We start from the raw sequence: 19,419 nt of genomic DNA, 5'->3' as shown, positions 1-19,419 counted from the left end.
TTTTTGCTCTTTTCTAGATGTGGAACTTTAGTTCTGCTTTGTACACTGACTGTCTTTGTTGCTTTTTAAGGTAAAAAAGAGTTTGGTCAATCAGTTAGACAAGCAAGCCTACACTCCATAAACTGGGCTCCAAGAATGTGAGGAAATCACAGGTTATTTTTTTTAAGTCCATAAAACCAGACTTTATTCTGGATGAGCTAACAATCTCCGTGTGAGCAGGACTCAGACACTAATACGAGAGGAAGTTACGGCAATAATTAACAGCCATTTGAAGTAAAACTCATTTAGAAATATAATGAACTGAGAACACTTAAACAGACTTCATTCAGGCAAAGATAAAAGAGTAGCTTACAGAAATATGGCCTGAATTGCATTTCCATTTACATCACCTACTTTTATAACACCTTTCCCTTCCTCTGCTTTTAAAGGAAATAATGTAAAAAATGCTTTTTGCTGCACCTCTGGAAGTGCATTTAAAACTAAAATTGTAAATTATAGCCTTCACTGTCCACTCCTTTCCATCTCAGAAAAGAATTATTCATCTGCCGACCACTCAATAGCTAAAGAAAAACTACCACAAGCAGTTTAATTATTATTTACAAAATGAAAGAAAACCAGTTCAAGGAGTGACACTCAAAACAGTCAGTGCAATTTGAAATCCCTTCTGTTATTTGCATAACCATCCAATATGTTTTAATGGCTGCAGTTATGAGATTATCTAAATTCATGAAGAATATATATTTATTAACACATATACTCAGCACTTTTACTCGCCCCTGATTAGAATGTCAGGTGAACATTTCAACTGAGGGAAAATGAATTGTGAGCTAAGGATGGGCAGCTCTGTCTCCCCTGACTCAGCCAAGTGAAGAGCCTCTAATAGACACTGGGGGGATGCATTAAATTAGGAACCACGCCACTGAGCTCTCTCAAATTTCCTTTAAATAAAAAGCAAGAAGAAAAGGTTAATTAAGTTCTACCACGCAATTCCATTAACAATATCCACGATTACTGTGGCATGAGGAGGACATTTAATTCAAAAAAGGAAGAAAGAAAGAAAGGGGGAAGAGGCTCTCGTCCATCAGAATGACTGAGCAGTGGGGATCCTTTCAGGCACTGCAGGCTCTGAGGCTGCTACAGAAAAAAATATCCCAAAAATAAAAGAAACAAACAAATTCGTGCCCAAAAGTATGGCACAGAAAGGCTTATAACCTAATATGCAATTGGTAATATGTAATATTATATAATATATAATTGTTAATATATTATATAATATAAATAGGTAATATATAATACATAACACAGAATATAGAATATAATATATATATAATATAAATATATCTGTAATATATAATTTTTTATTATATAATATAAACTGGTAATCTATAATATTACCTATATATAAAATGTATATAATATATATTATATATATTTTATAATATATAATATATGTTATATATATTATATATTTTATATGTTATATATTATATAATGTATAGTATATATTTATATATTATATAATATATTTTTTTTTTTCTGTTGCCATCAAAATCCTGTATTTTGTACTACAAAACAGCATTTGACAAGGCAAGTCATGTATCTGCTATATTGGCCTACCAGGGTGTTGTCATTTGGATTTCCAGCTTGACCAATTGCTCCAAAATAAAGCAAACCATCTCAGCATTTGTGAAGAAATATATTCTGTTCAGAGGAATTATGAGGGCTTTTACAAGATGCTTCACTGTGTGGTCTCTCACAGTTTTTTTTTTTTGTGCTAATTCTGTCAGCCCAGCAAGAGCTCGCAGTGTTCCTTGCAAATTTAAATAAGGTCTTCAACTAAAAATAATTTTAAAATAATAATCTACAGAGATTCATGAAGATATATTTGCACAATTCAAAAACTATCAATTTAAACTGCATCTTAATAAGAACAGAATGTGTAGATTCTCAACACCTCAAAATAAAAATAAAAATGCGTCTAAATCAAATATTTTCACTTCGGCATTTTTCTTGTCTAGTCCCCCAAAACTACTGAATATCTTTCACATGCAGATGTACTTTTTGAAGAGAAAAAATTGAAAAATAAAATACTTGTCTTGTAACCAGAGAGTAGAGAAGGATGAAAGCAGGTATCAACAGCCTTCAATTCTTCTTTTTATATTTGATTCCAGATTTTATTAAGTGTTTCAATTTAGCCTGGCCAAAACATGGCACTTCATTGAAAAGAGTGGAATGGACTCCAAAGATTAATGACAGTAAAATTATCCTAATCTGTCATAAGCTCTGATATAACAGTAAGAGGAAGCAATTTGCTTTAGTAAAAAGCAATGAGCACCAAAGCATGAAAATTAACACTCCACAGAGGTAGATATTAAATGAGAAATATTAGCTGCATCAGCACATTGGAGACAATTATAAACTGCAGAGGATTTCTGAGACTGAGAAATACTATATTTACTATGACAAAGTCAACTTTACCACCCAGTAAAACCTCAGTTTGTGATTTTAGTACTGACTTTCTTTCCTCTCAAAGGTAACTTGCATTACTGCTTTCCAAAATTTATATCACTTTTGTTTCCTTTATGCATTATATTGCTTACTTTATCTCATGGAAACTTATTAATGCAGAGAAGACAAAAAAATCACCGAGTATTACTTGATTTTATTGCTTTCTTTGAGCACCCAGACAACACCTGACATGCTTTGGAGAAATTATATTAGTCAAAAATGGGTTTAAAAATGGGTTTTTATCAGTTTCAGTCAGTGAGCATTTATGAACAGATGAGAGCCTCTTTTCTCTCTCTTTTTTTTTTTTTTTTACAGAGAAATAAATATGAGAAGATAAGTAAAAAGTACACAGGGAAGATACTTTGGCTTTACATTCTTGTATTACAGAATAAATCCAAGCTGAAGATTTTTATAACCACCAGCATTCATACTGAAAGGTGCTAATGCATCATTATGATCTAGCAGGTTGCTTGCTGTGTTTTACAGCCTTTCACACTACATTAACCTTTTGTACCTCAAGTATTTATGACCTCATAAGTAAGTATTTATCAAACTGAAAGCTCATATACAGCACTGTATTTTAGCTCCCAGTTTTTAGGAACATTTATAATTTCTCTTTGTCTACGTTTAGAATCACTTTGGTTTACAGTCTGTGTTTTTAGCTAACATATTAATGCAAAGTAAAACTGGTTTTCCAACTATCCATGGAAATGGCACAAAACTATAAAATGCCTTAAGTAGGGCCTCATGTCAATGTAAAAAAAAAAAACCCAAACAACTTCTCAGGCATATTTTACTCTAAAATAAAATAATAAATTGTTAGAAAAAGCAAATACAGCTATTTTGCTTCCTGCAATACTCAACAAAATATCAGAGCCAAACAACCAGACCATGCTCGTGCTCTTGGTACAAGAATTGTCACAATTACTGAAGTAATAGGTGCCTCACCTACATAGGCTCTGTATTTAACCAAAAAACCCCAAACAAACAAACAAGCAAACAAAAAACCACTAAAACAAAAAACCCCACAAAATATAGCAATTCAGGCATATCCACAGCCCCATTTGAGGAAAAAAACCCCACAGCTGACTAAGGTATTGAATAAATATTGCATAAATACAGTATAGGTAGCAAATATTCTTCACAGCAATTTACTATGAAACCTGAAGTATTGCAATCTACTGTGAGCAAGGCCAAATTGTAACTTCAGACACATTCCTATAATATTTGGGCTAACAAACATTATGAATTTTTATATCTCTGAGAGAAATGAGGCCTGTCCAAAGCTGCCTTGTCTTTGTTCCCTCTCAGGTGTGTGTGATATCAGCTCATCATATAGCCCAGGGTGGGTGCTGAATCAAGAGTTGGTAACTTCACCCTGTCTGCATGGTGTGTCTGAAAGTTAAACTAAGCTGCACAATTTTACCTTAAAATAAAATATTTATATATATATATAAATTTCCTAAGTAACAGAGTATCTCACCAACATTCTTTTTTATTCGTACACCTGAAACATTGCATTCACACAAATCAAGCTGAGGCTGTGATCTGTTCAAAGCTCAACGCTCCAAAAGCATCAGTTCAAAATGAAATTCAGTAATAGCATTCTGTTTTTATGGAGGAAAAAGACTATTTCTCAGTCTAGACACTTGGGCTCAGGACAGCCAGCCTCTGCAATCAATTTTGTCACAGATTTGCCTCTGGCAGGTTATTTAAACTACTTGTACCCTAGTTCCTTTTCAACAAAAGCAGAAAAAACAATAATTATAATTCAGCAAAATCTCACCAAATGGACATAAGGATCAAATAAATCCTTTCATGAGATGCTTGGAGAGGATCATCCTCTAAACTCAACAAGAAAGAATCACACTAGATTAGATCAGCAGCAGCACATTCAGAAATATCTCAGTCTGACAGCCAACTCCCAAACCTAAAGAACTCCTGAATATAATAAAGAAATACCTTCATCATCTGAGGTCACAGGCTTGTAAGGTCTCTATCTCAAATTGTTTTGAGAGTGGTAGGAAATAGAATTCAACTCCCTCAGAGAAGGAATGATCAACAGAAAACATATCAGAAATTCTGGAGAAAGCACAGAAGGGTTGCCTTGCATTCACACGCAGAGATTCCCCTGTGCTCTGATAATAAAAACCCCTCAACCCCTGAGCTGCAGCAGAGCCTGTCACACATCCTCCTGCAGCCCCCAAACCCACTGCAGGCATTGCCAGCATCAGCCACATCTCTGCGACAATTCCTCAGCGCCAGGGCAGCTCTGAGCCCCTGGGCTCTGCTCCTGCAGCACCAACCTCAGCCTGAGATCTTCTGTATTTCCCACCTTCAGTACCCCAGAGAGAGGAGAGGGCCCTGGTGCAGTCACTACAGACAAAACACTCAAAGCAAACTTCAAAAAAACCTTCACAGCACTCAGAGCTCTTTTTCTCCTGACAAAATCGGCACTAGGATATTGTTTTCACCAAGTGAAGGGCAGGGTGTAAAGGTGTTTCATCAAAGAGAGAGCAACAAATTCATCATTACCTGGGCACTATTTAAATTAACAAAGAGCCCAGCGGCAAAAAAATGTGAATAGATTTTGGCATGAAATATATGCTCTTGTTGAAAACTGCTGAGCAAGTGCCACACCTGCTTCTGCATTTCATCAATAGGGGAAGGTGGCACAAAGCACCCCCAAATAACTACTTCTTTCAATTCTATTGTAAAGATTTTCTGCTTAAATCCTATTTCTTCACCCAAAAAACATGCACAAGAACAATCCCTTGTAATAAATGCACAGTTTGTTAGAGGGGCAACAAACTTATCAACAACTAGCTTTTTTCCCTGTTTTTTTTAGTCCCAGCAGCAATACACATGTGAGGTGACACAGCTTTCCAGTCACTGGTCTGATACCTGTGTGTGACACAAGGGACCTTCCTGTAAATATATTAAATAATCCTATGCTAAGGCAGAAAGATTCCTTTTTCTTACAGTAAAGGCAAAACACCATTCTTGGTGGAAGAAAATTGATGGATGATAGACAGACAGATAGATAACCCAAAACTTGAATATTCAGCAATTCAAGCCCTCCCTTCTTCCCACTGAAGGCAAAAAGCTTTAAAACACAGGGCACGGTAAGTTCAAGCAAAATAAAAAGTATCAGGTTCCTAAATTATAGCTCCTAGCCTAGCTGGTTCTAAACTTAGTAGCTCTAAGTGATCACTGTCTGAAATATGTCAAATCAATAATTCAATTAATTAGAAAGCTACTCAAATGTGGGGCAATACATTATGTTTAAGTAAAGGAAACTGGAGATACTGAGAGGAGCTTCAGCTTGCAACCTGAATAGATTGTCTGTAGAGAGATTAAACAGCTGATGATGGTGGAAAGCAATATTTTATAGTGGGTGGCCAGGGCACCCATGGCTGGGAGGTGACACATTTCTCAGTCAGAAATTTGACACACGAAATGACTGATTTTTCCTACAGCAAGACTTGCTACACTTGCCTAGTTAGGATTAACATCACCTGGATCACCTGGCACAGAGTGAGGAGATGTAACATTTCTAGGCATGCAAAAGTCTGTTTAGGAAACTTAACTTTGAATAACCCCAGACAAATATCCCTTATACTCAAATTTCCAGGCAGAAAAATTACATGCATTGGGCTAAGAGGGATATGTGGGAGCCTTGGATATAGCACATTTGTTGTCTTAAAAATATGTATTTGGAAAAAAACAAATCAAACAAAAAACTCCCAATATTAAAAAATTAATAAATTTTATTAATAAAATCACTATAAATATTTATTATTGTTGTTATTATTAATATTTTAAATATTTATAAGAATATTAATAAAATATCTGTGACAAAACAGAAATTTTGAAAAAAACAAACCTTATAGTTGTATTGAAATATTTAAACCAGAAGAATCTCTTTAAACACAATAATAGTAAAAAAGGGGGTTTCTCCATTAGAAAGCACAGAACAGAATCAGTGATTCAGATGCTGGTGCCTCTGATTGAACATGTTTTGTCCCTAAAATGCATTACAATCTTTGGGAAGTTGACTTTGCTGTACATGCCAAAAGAGAAGTAACACGGGAAATGGCTGCAAGTTCCTTTCAAGAGAGAACAGAGAGATAAAAGGGATGGATGTGCCATGCTTTCAACTCAGTGGGGAAAAAAAGAGAAGAGGGAGCCCAGCTCAGAAATGAGAGCAAGTTCTAAAATTGGAAACGCTTGCTGGAGACAGGAAGAAGCCAATAGCAGCGTTTTAGGCTGGTGTGAAAGTGCTTTTATTGCATGTGTGAGCCGTTTCACAAGTACAGCGCCTGCCAGCCTGGATGTGAACTCCAGCAAGTGCAGGATGCAGGAGCCTGCAGGGCTCCAGAGCTGCCCAGCATCTGCAAACACACCCAGAGCTGCCCCCAAACACACCCAGAGCTGCCCCCAAACACACCCAGAGCTGCCCCCAAACACACCCAGGGCTGCTAGCACCTGCACTGAAACACACCCAGCCTGCAGCTGCCAGGAGCTCTGCACCCATGGGACAGGACCTGCTCCTAAAGGCAGTCCTAGACCTGGCCCTAAAGCCAGTCCCAGAGCTGCTCCTAAAGCTAATCCCTGTCCCTAAAGCCAATCCCTAACCTGTTTTTAAAGCCAATCCCAGACCTGTCCCTAAAGGCAATCCCAGACCTGTCCCTAAAGGCAATCCCAAACCTGTCCCCAAAGCCAGTCCCTTCAGAAGCAACTCTGGCCAATTCCTGTGCTCACCAGCACACAGCCCTTGCTAAGCTTATCCCTCCAGTCTAAAATGGGATTTGGTAGCTAAATTCCTGTGTACCATGATATAGATTTACTGGGATATAATATCACCCGCTCATGAGGATCAAACAATGGTCATATATTAAAAATGACTCAATGTTTACACTGCAAGTGTGTTGGCTCCTCCAATTACACTAATTGCAATGCATTTTAAGATCAACACTTGAAGGGACTACTGTAAAATACAAATTTTTCAATTTGCTCAAAATCTACTTTATCTCATTTTAATTTCTCTTGTACAGCTTTTGTTTTTCAATACAAGCTAATATTTTTTCCCAAACACTGTCAAAACTGGAATACATTCTGTACTTAAAAGGAGGTCAAAAGTGACATTCATGTATAAACAACCAAGCTCCATTATTTCTGCTGCTCCAGCTTGGGATAGTTTTGCCACCTGTCCCTGTCAGATTTTCTTTAAAGAAAAAAAGGAAGATTATGTATGAGAACAAGGAAATACAAATATTCAGAGGTGAAACTTGGCATCTGCTTCACTAAATTTGGCAACACCATAATTGTAAACTATGTAGGAAAGGAAATGGGGTGGAATATGTCCATGAGAAATCACATTTCTCAGCACAATCAATGTTTCCATACCCCTAAAATCAAAAGAATAAGGACTCTAAGTAAAGAGGCAACAGAATCATTACATTTTCAAGTAAATGCATAAGCGTAAAGCAATTTTCTCTGGACAAACTTACAATTTTTTCCTCTAAGTAAAAATCCACAAGATTTCTTTTTTAGTATCTTCTAGCTTTAAGCTAACTCTCACAAATATTTTAAACAAATTGACATTTTATAACCACATTTTTGGCAACAAATCTCTTTCCACAATACCAGCAATAATACCTTTTGTAATATGAACATATTCAAAAATTAAACCGCATCCTCATGAAAAGCAAAATCAGGTGTCCCAGCATTGTTATGACACAAAAAAATAGTGAATTTACATACTTTGGGTTTTTTTAGATCTCTCTTTTCTCAGACATGATGTTGTTATAACCCATTTTTTTAAACTTCAGCATCCACTGGAGGAGCTTCATCTGCAAACACTAATTAGCAGAGGCAGGCTCAGATCTTCCTGGCTAGCTGGGTGATCATGCCTGCAATATGTTGCAGCCTTGGTACTCATCTTGTTTTCAAATCAAATATTTAGATACTACTCTGGAACAGCTGGAACTGATAAGAATCCTTATGAAATGAAATAGTTGACATCTTCTGACGTGCTTTTTTATAACAGCAAAAAAAAAAAAAAAATCCACAGCCATAGAGAATACTTGATTGTGAGCACACTCTCCTGATTGAATCAGAAGGCAGTCTGCTGCCTTTTTTACCTAAGTCAGAGAATAAAGTAAAAGTATTTGAATTACAATCCAAAGCAAAAACAGCACAGTAAGAGAAACCCTTCATTGTTGCTTTGGGAGGATGAGGAGGCTGGGAGGCAGTGTTAGCCCAGAGTCTGCAGCCAGTCAGTTTATAGAGATTGAGATGTCCTCAATGGCAAACAATGGGCTCCACGGAGGGAGTTTATCTATCTCCCACACCTGAGGTGCTCTCAGACCTGGGGCAGGTGAGGAGCTGCCCCCAGGTGAGTTTTTACCCCTCCTTTGGCAGCATTTGTGCAGAGCTGTAGCCAGGGCAGGGCAGGAGCACTGGCACACCCTGCTGCATTCACAGGTGGGTATTAAATGGGCAGCTCAGTTTGTGTTCTGGGGTGAGCTCATCATATTTCAGAGGCAGTGACAACTCCCCATGTAGGGAAAAGACCAGAGGCAGTGGCAGCTGCTGCTGTGGGTGAGATTTAAAGAGGTCTCTGCTGGAAAAGCAAATGCAAGAAACGCCTTTAAGCAAGAATAGCAGAAGACCTAAGGGATCTCTCTTAAAAAGCTGTTGAGAAGTTTTCCTAAATCAAAAGAGGCAGCACAATATGCTGATGCTTCAACACAACTGTGTGGGATATCAGCTGAACAAGCATCTAGAACCAGCAAGCTGCTGCCATTTAGACACAAAAATACCAGTGAAGTCGTGTATGTTTTTCACATCCACTATATATTTCCTTCAGAGATTCAGATATTCTCTCCATGCCACATTAAAATCAGTGGTACCTCCTATAGGGGAGGAGGAAATGAAAGCAAGCTAGTAGACATTATTGGAATGAGCAAAAACTGGGAAGAGACATAAAATGGAGACAAAGCCTACATACTGAAAAACAACATAATTGGAAAACAAAAGAAAAACTATAGGAAAGGAGTAGTGTAAGGAAGATAAGACAATGGAAATGCACACAAAGATTAAAGCAGGAAAGAAGGAAGCAAAAGAAGAGGAAGGTTTTGTAATTGTTTTTTTAAGAATTAGTAATTATTTTATATTTCTATATAAAATCCTCCCAGCATATTAGGGAGGTCAGTCACGGTCAACACATGACACTGTGTCACAGTTTTGTAAAGAAATTGCATGTAGGATTAATTCAATTACATGTAGGATTAATTGAAGACAGAAAAAAACTCTCTTACCCCTTCTTCTGGAATTTCTAATTAATTAATAAATTATTGGTCATCTAATGTCTAGATCTGTGCAATTTAAAATGACCAACCAATTCTTTCTGCACATGACAGAAAATCCAAATAGGGCGTGATGTGCATGGGTGAGTATTAGCTTAGTCTAATTCTTTTTCCAGCAAAGTCTGAAAAGGAGAACTTCCAACCCTTCCCTAAAAGCATATCTGGTGAAAAAGAACATTTTCCTCTGTCTGCTTCTGCCTGCAATGTCTATCTCAGCCTGTCAAGCCACTGGTAGAGCATGAAGCAGCTTGAGATGGATTCACCTGCTTGTGGGTTAAGCCAAGACAGAGGGACATGCCTTGTTACTGTCTTTCTAATACTGATGGATAGCAAAGTTAAATGCTTGAATCAAGCCACTCTTTCACACTGACCCTAGAAAGGAACAAATTAAGCAGGCAGAAGTGGTGAGCAAGCCCACACATGAGTAACGTTTAATTAAAGTAATTCAGTGGGTGGCTGGGTGTGTGGGAAACCTGCAGAGAGAGATGTGTGGGAGAGGAATGGAAACTTGAGAGTATAAACAGGATTAAAAAAAAAGTATTTTCAGGGTTGGGGGATAACATCCCACTAAGCCTTCCTTAGCTGAGACCCACGTGTAGTCATGCAGGAGAGTAAGTTTAGCTCTAGGCACAGACTGGCACATGAATAGAAATTCAGCCTCATGACTTAAGGGAGAAGAGAGGAGGCCTCTCAGCATGGTTTTCACAGATTTTAGCTGCAAACTTGGCCAGTCCTGCAGCTACCCCATCACTCTGACCTCTTACAGCTTCCTGCAAGCAAGGGTAAGGATTTGCTGGATAACCAAGAACTTACAAACATGTTCTCATTGCAAGCAACACACAAATTCACTGCAATCACAGAGAGTTGGTGAATGGAGGAATCAACAACTTCTGATAAAGTTGCAAGCCATTAACAGTCAATTATGCCAATTACAAGGGAACAGAAAACATCATTGGTTTCGGCTAACCTAACACAGCCACTCAAGCATGTAGTGAAAATGAGCTAATTTTCACCAAAAAAAAATCCCCTCAAAAGAATCAATTTTAATTACCATGGTGTAACGTAGAGCAAATATGCAGAAGGTCAAATATAAAGAAGTTGAAATTGGCTATTTCATCACACCAAGGTCCCCTTTGAAATTTATGCTCAGTGTACTCAGCAAAATGTGCAAAAATGGTTTTTCTCTATACATATGAACCCAAAGCACAGCCAAAGCATTTGCATGCCATGGATACTTAGGTTGCACAGAGAGAAGAAAAAGTCAATAATGCAACACAGAAAATAATTGGTATGGAGGAGTAAAGAGCCCAAGAGACAATACAAATTACAAGAAAACTTAAAAAACCAATATTAGCCCAGCTCTTTCAGGGACAAGCAGGAAGAAAATCCTAAATTGTTTAATTGGTCAATTAAACTTGACAGATTAGAAATTAATTGGTATTGCTTTCTAGAAGAAACTTTTCAAGTTGCAGTATTATGACCATCTCTGGTTGATAATGTGATTGTAAGACCCCTGCAATGTTTTGTGCTTCAAACCTGCCTCAGAGCTGGCTGGAATTACCTGCTGAAGTGAGCTGAGAACTGTTAGGGTGCCGTATGAAGAACATTCAGAAGGGTAATCAATGACATCCAGCTAATTTATTTAAGCAAACATGACTAAAGATGACAGAGCATAATTGCTATCTTGATCCTTGTTGTTGGGGGTTTTTTTTTGGTTTGGTGGAGGAGCTTCAGCTTTAACATTTCACCAAGTTCAAGCAGGCAAAAATGAGGAAAGTAAAAAATCACAATATCTATAGAACTCCACAAAAGCAGAACAATATTTTTTCTGTCTTCTATTTCAACATCATATTTTCAAACTTTTCTTGCTGTGAGAATCAAAAGGTGAAAGAAGCTGAGGTGATACCTCAATGACAAAGATCAGGCACTGAGGTGTCAGAAGAGCCCCTGTGCAGTCAGCTGGCAGGGTAAGGCTGCTGTCCTCACACCACATACCCACTCACACAATCACAAACCACAAGTTCACTCAGCAACACAGGAAAGAGAGGGTGGTGATTTATCCTCTTCCCAGCCACAACAACGAAACACAAACATGCATCCATAAACAGCATCACAGGAGCAGCGTCAGGTTCTGTGTATCCTGGAGCAGAAGCTATTTTGGAGCTGGCAGTGCCAGCAGAGGGGCTGAGGTGAGCAGCGTGTTCCTGCCACTCCTCAGCACAAGCAAAGGAGCACACGAGGGGCAGAGCTGCAGGGCTGGCACACAGGGCTCTCAGCTAGGAAGCCTCTTAGAGCAATAATGCCTGTGATCACGAGTCATTACTGTGCCTCACGGCCCCAGCACAGCATTATGTTCTCTATTTGGGATGTCAGTTTTGATCTCCTCACTGTGGAGCAGGAGCTGGACTGGGTTCCTTGCTTCTGCAGCTCTGAAGCACTCAGGGTCTCAAAAAAAGCTCCTTGAAATATTTCCTTCAAGGAGCAGTTGGGACCAGATATAATAGGTAGTATAAATGAAATAGCACACCATGCTGGTAGAATAGCCTGCAGCAGCAGGGTATGATTTAGATGAATAAACACTGCTGTAAGAGTTGTCAAAGCATTATCAACTAGCTAGCATACGGGTGGCAAACATCTACAGACAAAAATATGGCATTGAAATGGAATAAAAATTGGGACATTGATACCAGTTGGCAAAAAAATGTCCATGGGGGAATGTTGAGACAGTGTTCACAGGGGTCTGAGGATGAGGGAAGAGATGAGGACCTGACTCCATGTTTCAGAAGGCTTAATTCATTTTTTTATGATATAAATTATATTTAAACTATACTAAAAGAATAGAAGAAAGGATTTCATCAGAAAGCTAGCTAAGAATAGAAAAGAAGGAATGAATAACAAAGGTTTGTGGCTCAGACTCCGTCCAAGCCAGCTGACTGTGATCGGCCATTAATTAGAAACAACTGCATGAGCCCAATCACAGATCCACCTGTTGCATTCCACAGCAGCAGAAAACCATTGTTTACATGCAGCTAATGCAGCCCACACCCCCAGGAGATAGAGCGATCATGTACGGAACAGTAGGAGAGAAAGAGGAGATGAGCCAAGGGAGAAAAGAAAGAAACTAGGGGGGAGGAAAACCACTTATACTGATAAATTACATAAAGGATAGAGCAGGGAAAAGAGCTAGTAAAAACCAGAAACATGCTGCAGAAAACTGTAGTAATCATCTACTTACCGGCAGGCTTAGACAACACACTAAAGCACTTTAAATGCTTCCTACTCCCAGCTTTCTCACCAAATTAATAAGCACAACACAGTAATTGGCACTCTAAATCCCCTAAAATATCAGCAGATATTGTACATATCTCACTTCTCCAAAACAACAAAGTTCAACATGGCAAATAATTTTGCAGTCCACAGCATCACTAAGCCTTGACAAATCCTCAGATGAAAGGATGGACTCTGCAACATGACAAAAAAAGGCACAAACCTGGACAAATTAAAACCAAGAAAACATCAAACGTAGAGGCCATTACATCCCAAATACTATAAAATATTTCAAGGGAAACAGGGCAGATGGAACAACAGACCTAATATTTAATACATCAATTATTTTCACACAGAAGTACCAGGTTCAGTGGATGCCACCAAAGGAATTTTGGTAGTAACCCAGTTGAAATTTAGTTCTAACTGCGAAGTCAGAAGGAAAATTCCTTATCATCTTCCCAGGCCAGAGACAACCCACACCTCAGCACTGCACATCTTCTACAAGGCTTGAACAGCCCTGCATCCCCCAATGCCATGCTGGCTGCTGATGCTCAGCACTTCAGACATGGATGGATCACTCCTCCAAGCAAACTGCCTTTTCCCTCAAGATCTCCTGTCCAAACACACAACTTCTCAGCCTCTGAAGCCTGGTGAAGGGTCAGTTCAAAACAGGACTGCACAATCATCTCAAGTTTTTGCAAAAGTAGAATTAAGTTGAAAGCAGCACATTTTTTATATACACACATAAACCACAGAGCATTGCTGCAACCTCAGCTCTTACCACACCATGATAGTCACTTTCATTATTAGTGTAATACATTAGAACAGGAAATACTAGAGAAACATTTACTTTACTGTTACTTGCTCCCTTACACGTGCCCAGCTAATGACCTTTTTATTTACACACACATCTCCTGCTGTCATCAACAGAAGCTGTGCAGGAAAGCCACAGGCAAAAACGGAACAAGTTTTCCTCAGAATAATTTATATACAATACAATTGCATCTGTATATGTACACAGGTATAGGCTGATTTCATAAAATGATTAATTGTCTTACTTAAAAATACTTTAATACATATAACTATTTAAAGTAGCACTCCAAACCACTCTACAACATCATCAGACATGTCACTTTTAGCATAACTTTGTGACATACTTTTCATAGATCCAACCTTCTAGGAAGAAGCCATTTAGTATTTTGGTTAATGCCTTAAGACATATTCGATGCTATGCAACTCCAAAAGTCTAGCAGCACTTAAATAACCCACTGCTGCTTGATTATTGATTTGGCATATACTCAGATGCATTCCCTCCTTACTCAAAGTTAACAAACATATGGATCCAAAAAGATGAAAACCAGATATGCTCAGAGAAGACTCAAAGTAACTTTTGACAGTGTTTTATTACCTACTGATAATTTCATATTATTTCAGCTAAATCACCCTGTCTTTAATCATTTACTACCCTTTAATTCTGTCCCTCTTCTCCTGTTTTTCAGCACCACAGTCAGAATTAGCAATCCCTGCACATGCGATCTGAGCACATCTCGTTCCAGCACTTACCCTGACAGAATACTGTGTTACACTATTTTATCTAAATAGATTAAAACTGGTCACTGGGAAAGACACTTTCTACAAGTACAAGAGCGTGTCCAAGAGTACGTGAAGTACTTGTGAACAGGAATTACAAGAGCACTCTGCACAAAATTGCAAACCTGCCATAAAGCTGATGATTGGAATTTTGTTCAGTGTGTGGAAAATGGGGATGCTGGGCTGGGCCCAGGATCACACCCTGGGCTGCAGTTGAGGATTCTAGAGGAGTTGCACAGAATGAGCTAATTTTTATTATTTTTCCCTTTACTGGGTATTATCATCCTATTGCAGGGGTTCCATACTGTTGTCTCCTTATTACAACAGTTCCACACCTTCTCGGTGTTTCTCATGGGTAGCTCCTCAGAGCACTGACTCTTTCTCCTTCCCAAAGCAGCCACTGACTCCAGTTCCCTTCTCACCCAGCCACCCCACTCTGTTATAGCACTCTGCTTCTCATTGCTTACAGCTGTGGCCTGGTAAAGTCAGGCCTGTTCCTGATCTTTGCTAATTGGCCCAGCTGCAACTCCTTAGGGGTGAGATTACTTTCTACACTACCTTTATTTTCTTGTATTCTATCCCCCTACAGCTGGGGTTTAGGTGGCACTAGACCCAGTGTGAGCTCCAGTTTCAGTGAGTGATTCTTTCAGACAAGAAGAACGAACTTGGGACACTCAGACATAGCCTGGCATCCATCTCACCTCAGCATGGATTCAGTCCTTCATGGAGGAGATTAAGACACTTCTGGTAGTAATTCTACAGTTTAGACAATTGCCCTGCAGGTTTTTAGGTTCCCATTGCAAAATTTTAAGATCCATTTTCTAATGCTATATCCAGCTTCCAATGTTCATACATCTGTGAGTGAGAAAATTCAAAAACTGGTCTTGCCTCCAACAGCTTGTCCTTAATCACAAGAGCTTTATTTTATGAATGATTGGCCAGTTGATTATTCTTCTTTCAAATGCATGTCATAAACAGCTTACTGAAAGGAAACTAAATAAAACCATTGGGACCTACCAAACAAATGCCTCCATGTCCCCACACAATTCCTCTTAAAACTCTTCAACTGGAAATCAACTATTCTCAAAGCTAGTAGAAATTAGAAAAAAACCCATATTTTTTCTGTTTTGACAATAAAGACCACATGTAGGTACAATGTTGACACAGTGCTGTTGAAGCTCTCTTTCATAATAAAAACTTATATTATTAAACCTATAGAGTACAGAGGTGGACCCTAATAATGTTACAGAGCCCATGTTAAATCTGCCTGGGATCCATCTGCACATATCTATTTATAAAGTCACCACAGTTTGCCAAGAACAATGGCTAATGACACCCAGAATAACAGATTTTAAACCTAGGTACCTGTAATTAAATTGTGCAAGCAATATTTGTCTGTACATTTGTAAACCTGACTGGTGAACAGTGTGTTAAATGTCAGTGCAGATACATAGATGAGCACATTTATTAGAAACCTGCCTTTTCATTGCACTGCTCTTGAGGGAGAGCATCCACAGCTTTCAATATAGCATTACAATTTGGAAAAAAATATCTTGTTAAAAACCAAACCGTACTAAAACTTTCTCAAACAGACCTTAAAGTTAAAAGGCAGGAAATCGAATTCTTTATAAACAGCATGAGAGCTACTTCAAAATGTTCTGTCCATTCCTCAATAAGAAAGGAAAGCAGAATGCAAGGAAAGGATCCACAATAAAGAGAGCAAATAACTATACCACATTCCTTGAATATAACAGGTTAGAGGAATTGAAGTGTTATCCTGCAGAGAATGGAAATTCACTCCAAGGGGAAACAGAAGGGAAAAGGTGTCTGACAGGTAAAATACAAGTTGGATACTAGGAAGGCAAAAAGCAAGTGAGAGCAGATAGCAAAGGACACAAAACCAAATAACAGTAAAGCCTCTTTGCATATCAGAAGCACGGAATCATTGGATTTGCTAGAGCTGGGATTGAATAGAGCACTTGAAGAAGATAAGGGCATTGCAGACAATCCAAACTGTCTTTTCACCACCCTTTGCTATGGAAAATGTTGGGAAAACACATCCCTGACTTCTCTGATAAAGTGAGTGACATTTCTTCAAACTGAAAAATCAAAACGGGGTGAGGAAACACAATCAATTGAAAGCAATAAATGATGAGGGATGAGCTCCTGTCCCACTCCCATCGACGGGTCTTTTACCATTGATTTTAGCACTGTCAGGATTTCACTTCAGGACTGAACAGAAACAGTTTCAAAACATGAAAAGGCTGAGCTGGCCATCACAGGGAATTGTTCAAGTTGCAGCAGTGGTCACAAAAACCAAGCAAAATCAGAGAACAGAAAAGAACAAAAAGGGTACAGGAGGAAATTCTATCTTTTTAGTCAATATCCAATCTCTTCAGCAGTATATATTCAGTTTAGGATTCCTGCTCTAAACCAATGACAGTGGTATTTGACAAAAGTTAGACAACAATCAAAAATGATTATGGAAGCAAGTTTTAAAAGCTGGAAAGAACCAAGAATTTAACTTAGCAAAGAGATGGGTAAGAGGAAACACAGAAGAGCTGCAAAGAATGCTATGAGATACCAACAAATAGGATGCTCTTCAATTTAAACTTTCTCCCAGTACTGGAGAAAAGAGAAACTCAGGGCAATAAAAAGTTACCAAGTTAGAAATAAAACAAACAAACAAACGAAATTACTGCATAAACCACAAAAATGTTTAATTAATTCACAAGGATTTCTCTGTTATAATAGCAAAGAATATTCCTTGGTGCCTTTGCTATTGCTTTCCTTTCTTGCACAACCCATACAAAGAAATTAGTGGCATGGCAATAAACATAAATTTGCAGAGCTCATTTAAGAGAATGTGCTTTCCTCTTCTTCTTGCCCTAATGTATGAAACCTTTTAGGCTGGATATGGGCCAGGAAGGAAGGGGAGGTAAACTGAGGCACGGAGGATGGCTGAGGCAAGGATGAGGACAGCCAGGAGATGCTTCCAGCACTGTTCTGTGCCTCCTGCACATGTACCACTGGGGCTGGGTGATGCCTCAAACCTGCCAGCTCCTGGCGCTGCATATATTGGGTCCCACTCTAGAATTAAGACAGAAACACTAAACTATCAGTGTGTGAAATTTGTGACTTAAATTACAAGGTAGAGCCATCCAAGGAGCCTCTTGCATAATTCATGACACTTGAGAACTTCACATATAAATCAAATAGACGGAAAGTCTATCATTTCTGCTCTGTTTAGCACAGATCCACACACAGCTTGGGTAATGGCTGCACAAACAAGCTCTCTAGAAAATACAATATTGCAGACATGCTCTTCACAATACTAATTCACACAGTAAATTTTGTACAGGACCATTCAAGTAATACTTTTATTAAAACTGCTTGTGTCGAAAACACAGAGGTCATAAAAATAATCAAATGAGTCTGGCTAGGGTTTTTTCGTTGCTTTCTTTGGCCCTGCAAATGAATGCCTACAAACACTCATGTGCAATGTTTTTCCATATTGGACTTAATTAAAATTTATGCTGTGATTCATGGGCTGGCTATTAATCATTTTGTCTAACACCACTGAAAATGAAACTCCAGGTTCTACAAAGCTGCAAAACTAGTGAAAACACATTCTCCAGGTTCAACAGCAAACTCTGACAGACTTTCAACCTGAACACGGTGCCTAAAGCTGATGCAAACGAAGCGTGTCAAGGGAAAAAACATTATTGATAAACACACACGAAACACAGAGCTTTAGAAAGAGCAGTAACCTTGACTTACTGTGGCTGTGCCGGAGACAGTTTGTGCATTTGTGTCAGGTGCACTCTGTTCAGAGTGTGTCTGAGCAGGAGGGTACATGTTTAACGTGTGCTCTGGAACAGTGCTTTGGCCTGTGTAGTCTGGAGCTGGATGCGGATGTGGGGCTGTGTATTCTGCAGGGATACCGTTCTGAGGTGGAGCAAACTGGGCTGAGGCATAAGGCTGTGCCATTGTGTCAGGAGGTGCTGTAGCTTCCTGATTACCCTGTGGAAATCAAAGGGAAAAAATACAATAATAATAATAATAATAAAAAAGGAAGAAACGTGGCGTGAGATAAAATAAGCGGAGGTCCTGCACCCGTAAGGCAGAGAGCATCCTGGCCTGGAAAGGGCACAGTGGCTGCTTCTTGAGGAGGATATTTCTTGTCTGCATTAAATGCATCCTGCTAACCCTATTAAATATTATTACAATTAGACAAACAAATCGGCTGCTCACTGGATAATTGCAGACCAGTCTTTAGGCAGGAAAGGTCAGGGAAATCTGCCTGCACTAATGATGCCTCAACTCAGACAAGCAATAGGGACAGAGCCAGTTCGTTCCAAAGGTGCCTGAGCACAACTGCCAGCACAGAGCTGGGGTAAGCTCAGCCCCCAGTCTGTGATCACTCTGACTGACCATTTACAGAACACAATATAGGCAACACAGGATTTGGATGCATACTGTTAACAAACACTAAAAAATACCTATGAGCAGTAATGCCCTGAGATATTCAGAATACTTTGAGGTATCCTTCATACATGCCACAAATGCAAAATAGTAATGAGATCTAGTCAAAATATTAAGTATTTGAATCTACAAGTGCATCAAGTTCAAAACCTTAAATAACATCAAGGAAAAAACTCTATGTCAAGAGACACAGATT

At 38.7% G+C, this 19,419-nt stretch overlaps 1 protein-coding gene across 38 annotated transcripts in view; it reads right to left on the bottom strand.

The window, feature by feature from the left end:
* RBFOX1 (RNA binding fox-1 homolog 1) overlaps positions 1-19,419 on the bottom strand; it is a 1,176,073-nt gene that overhangs the window by 106,580 nt on the left and 1,050,074 nt on the right. For all 38 annotated transcript variants that reach the window (XM_054271085.1, XM_054271089.1, XM_054271101.1 and 35 more), the window contains one exon: positions 18,519-18,761. In XM_054271085.1, the coding sequence (XP_054127060.1) occupies positions 18,519-18,761 (243 nt within the window). The remainder of the gene's footprint in view (positions 1-18,518; positions 18,762-19,419) is intronic.

Source organism: Melozone crissalis, unplaced genomic scaffold (genome assembly GCF_028551555.1).
Source record: "Melozone crissalis strain CALT ecotype California unplaced genomic scaffold, PUWL_Pcris_2 ptg000012l_1, whole genome shotgun sequence".
In the NCBI taxonomy this organism is placed as follows: Eukaryota; Metazoa; Chordata; class Aves; order Passeriformes; family Passerellidae; genus Melozone; species Melozone crissalis.
The sequence above is the reverse complement of the archived record's forward strand: the minus strand, read 5'-3'. Positions and strand labels throughout refer to the sequence as shown.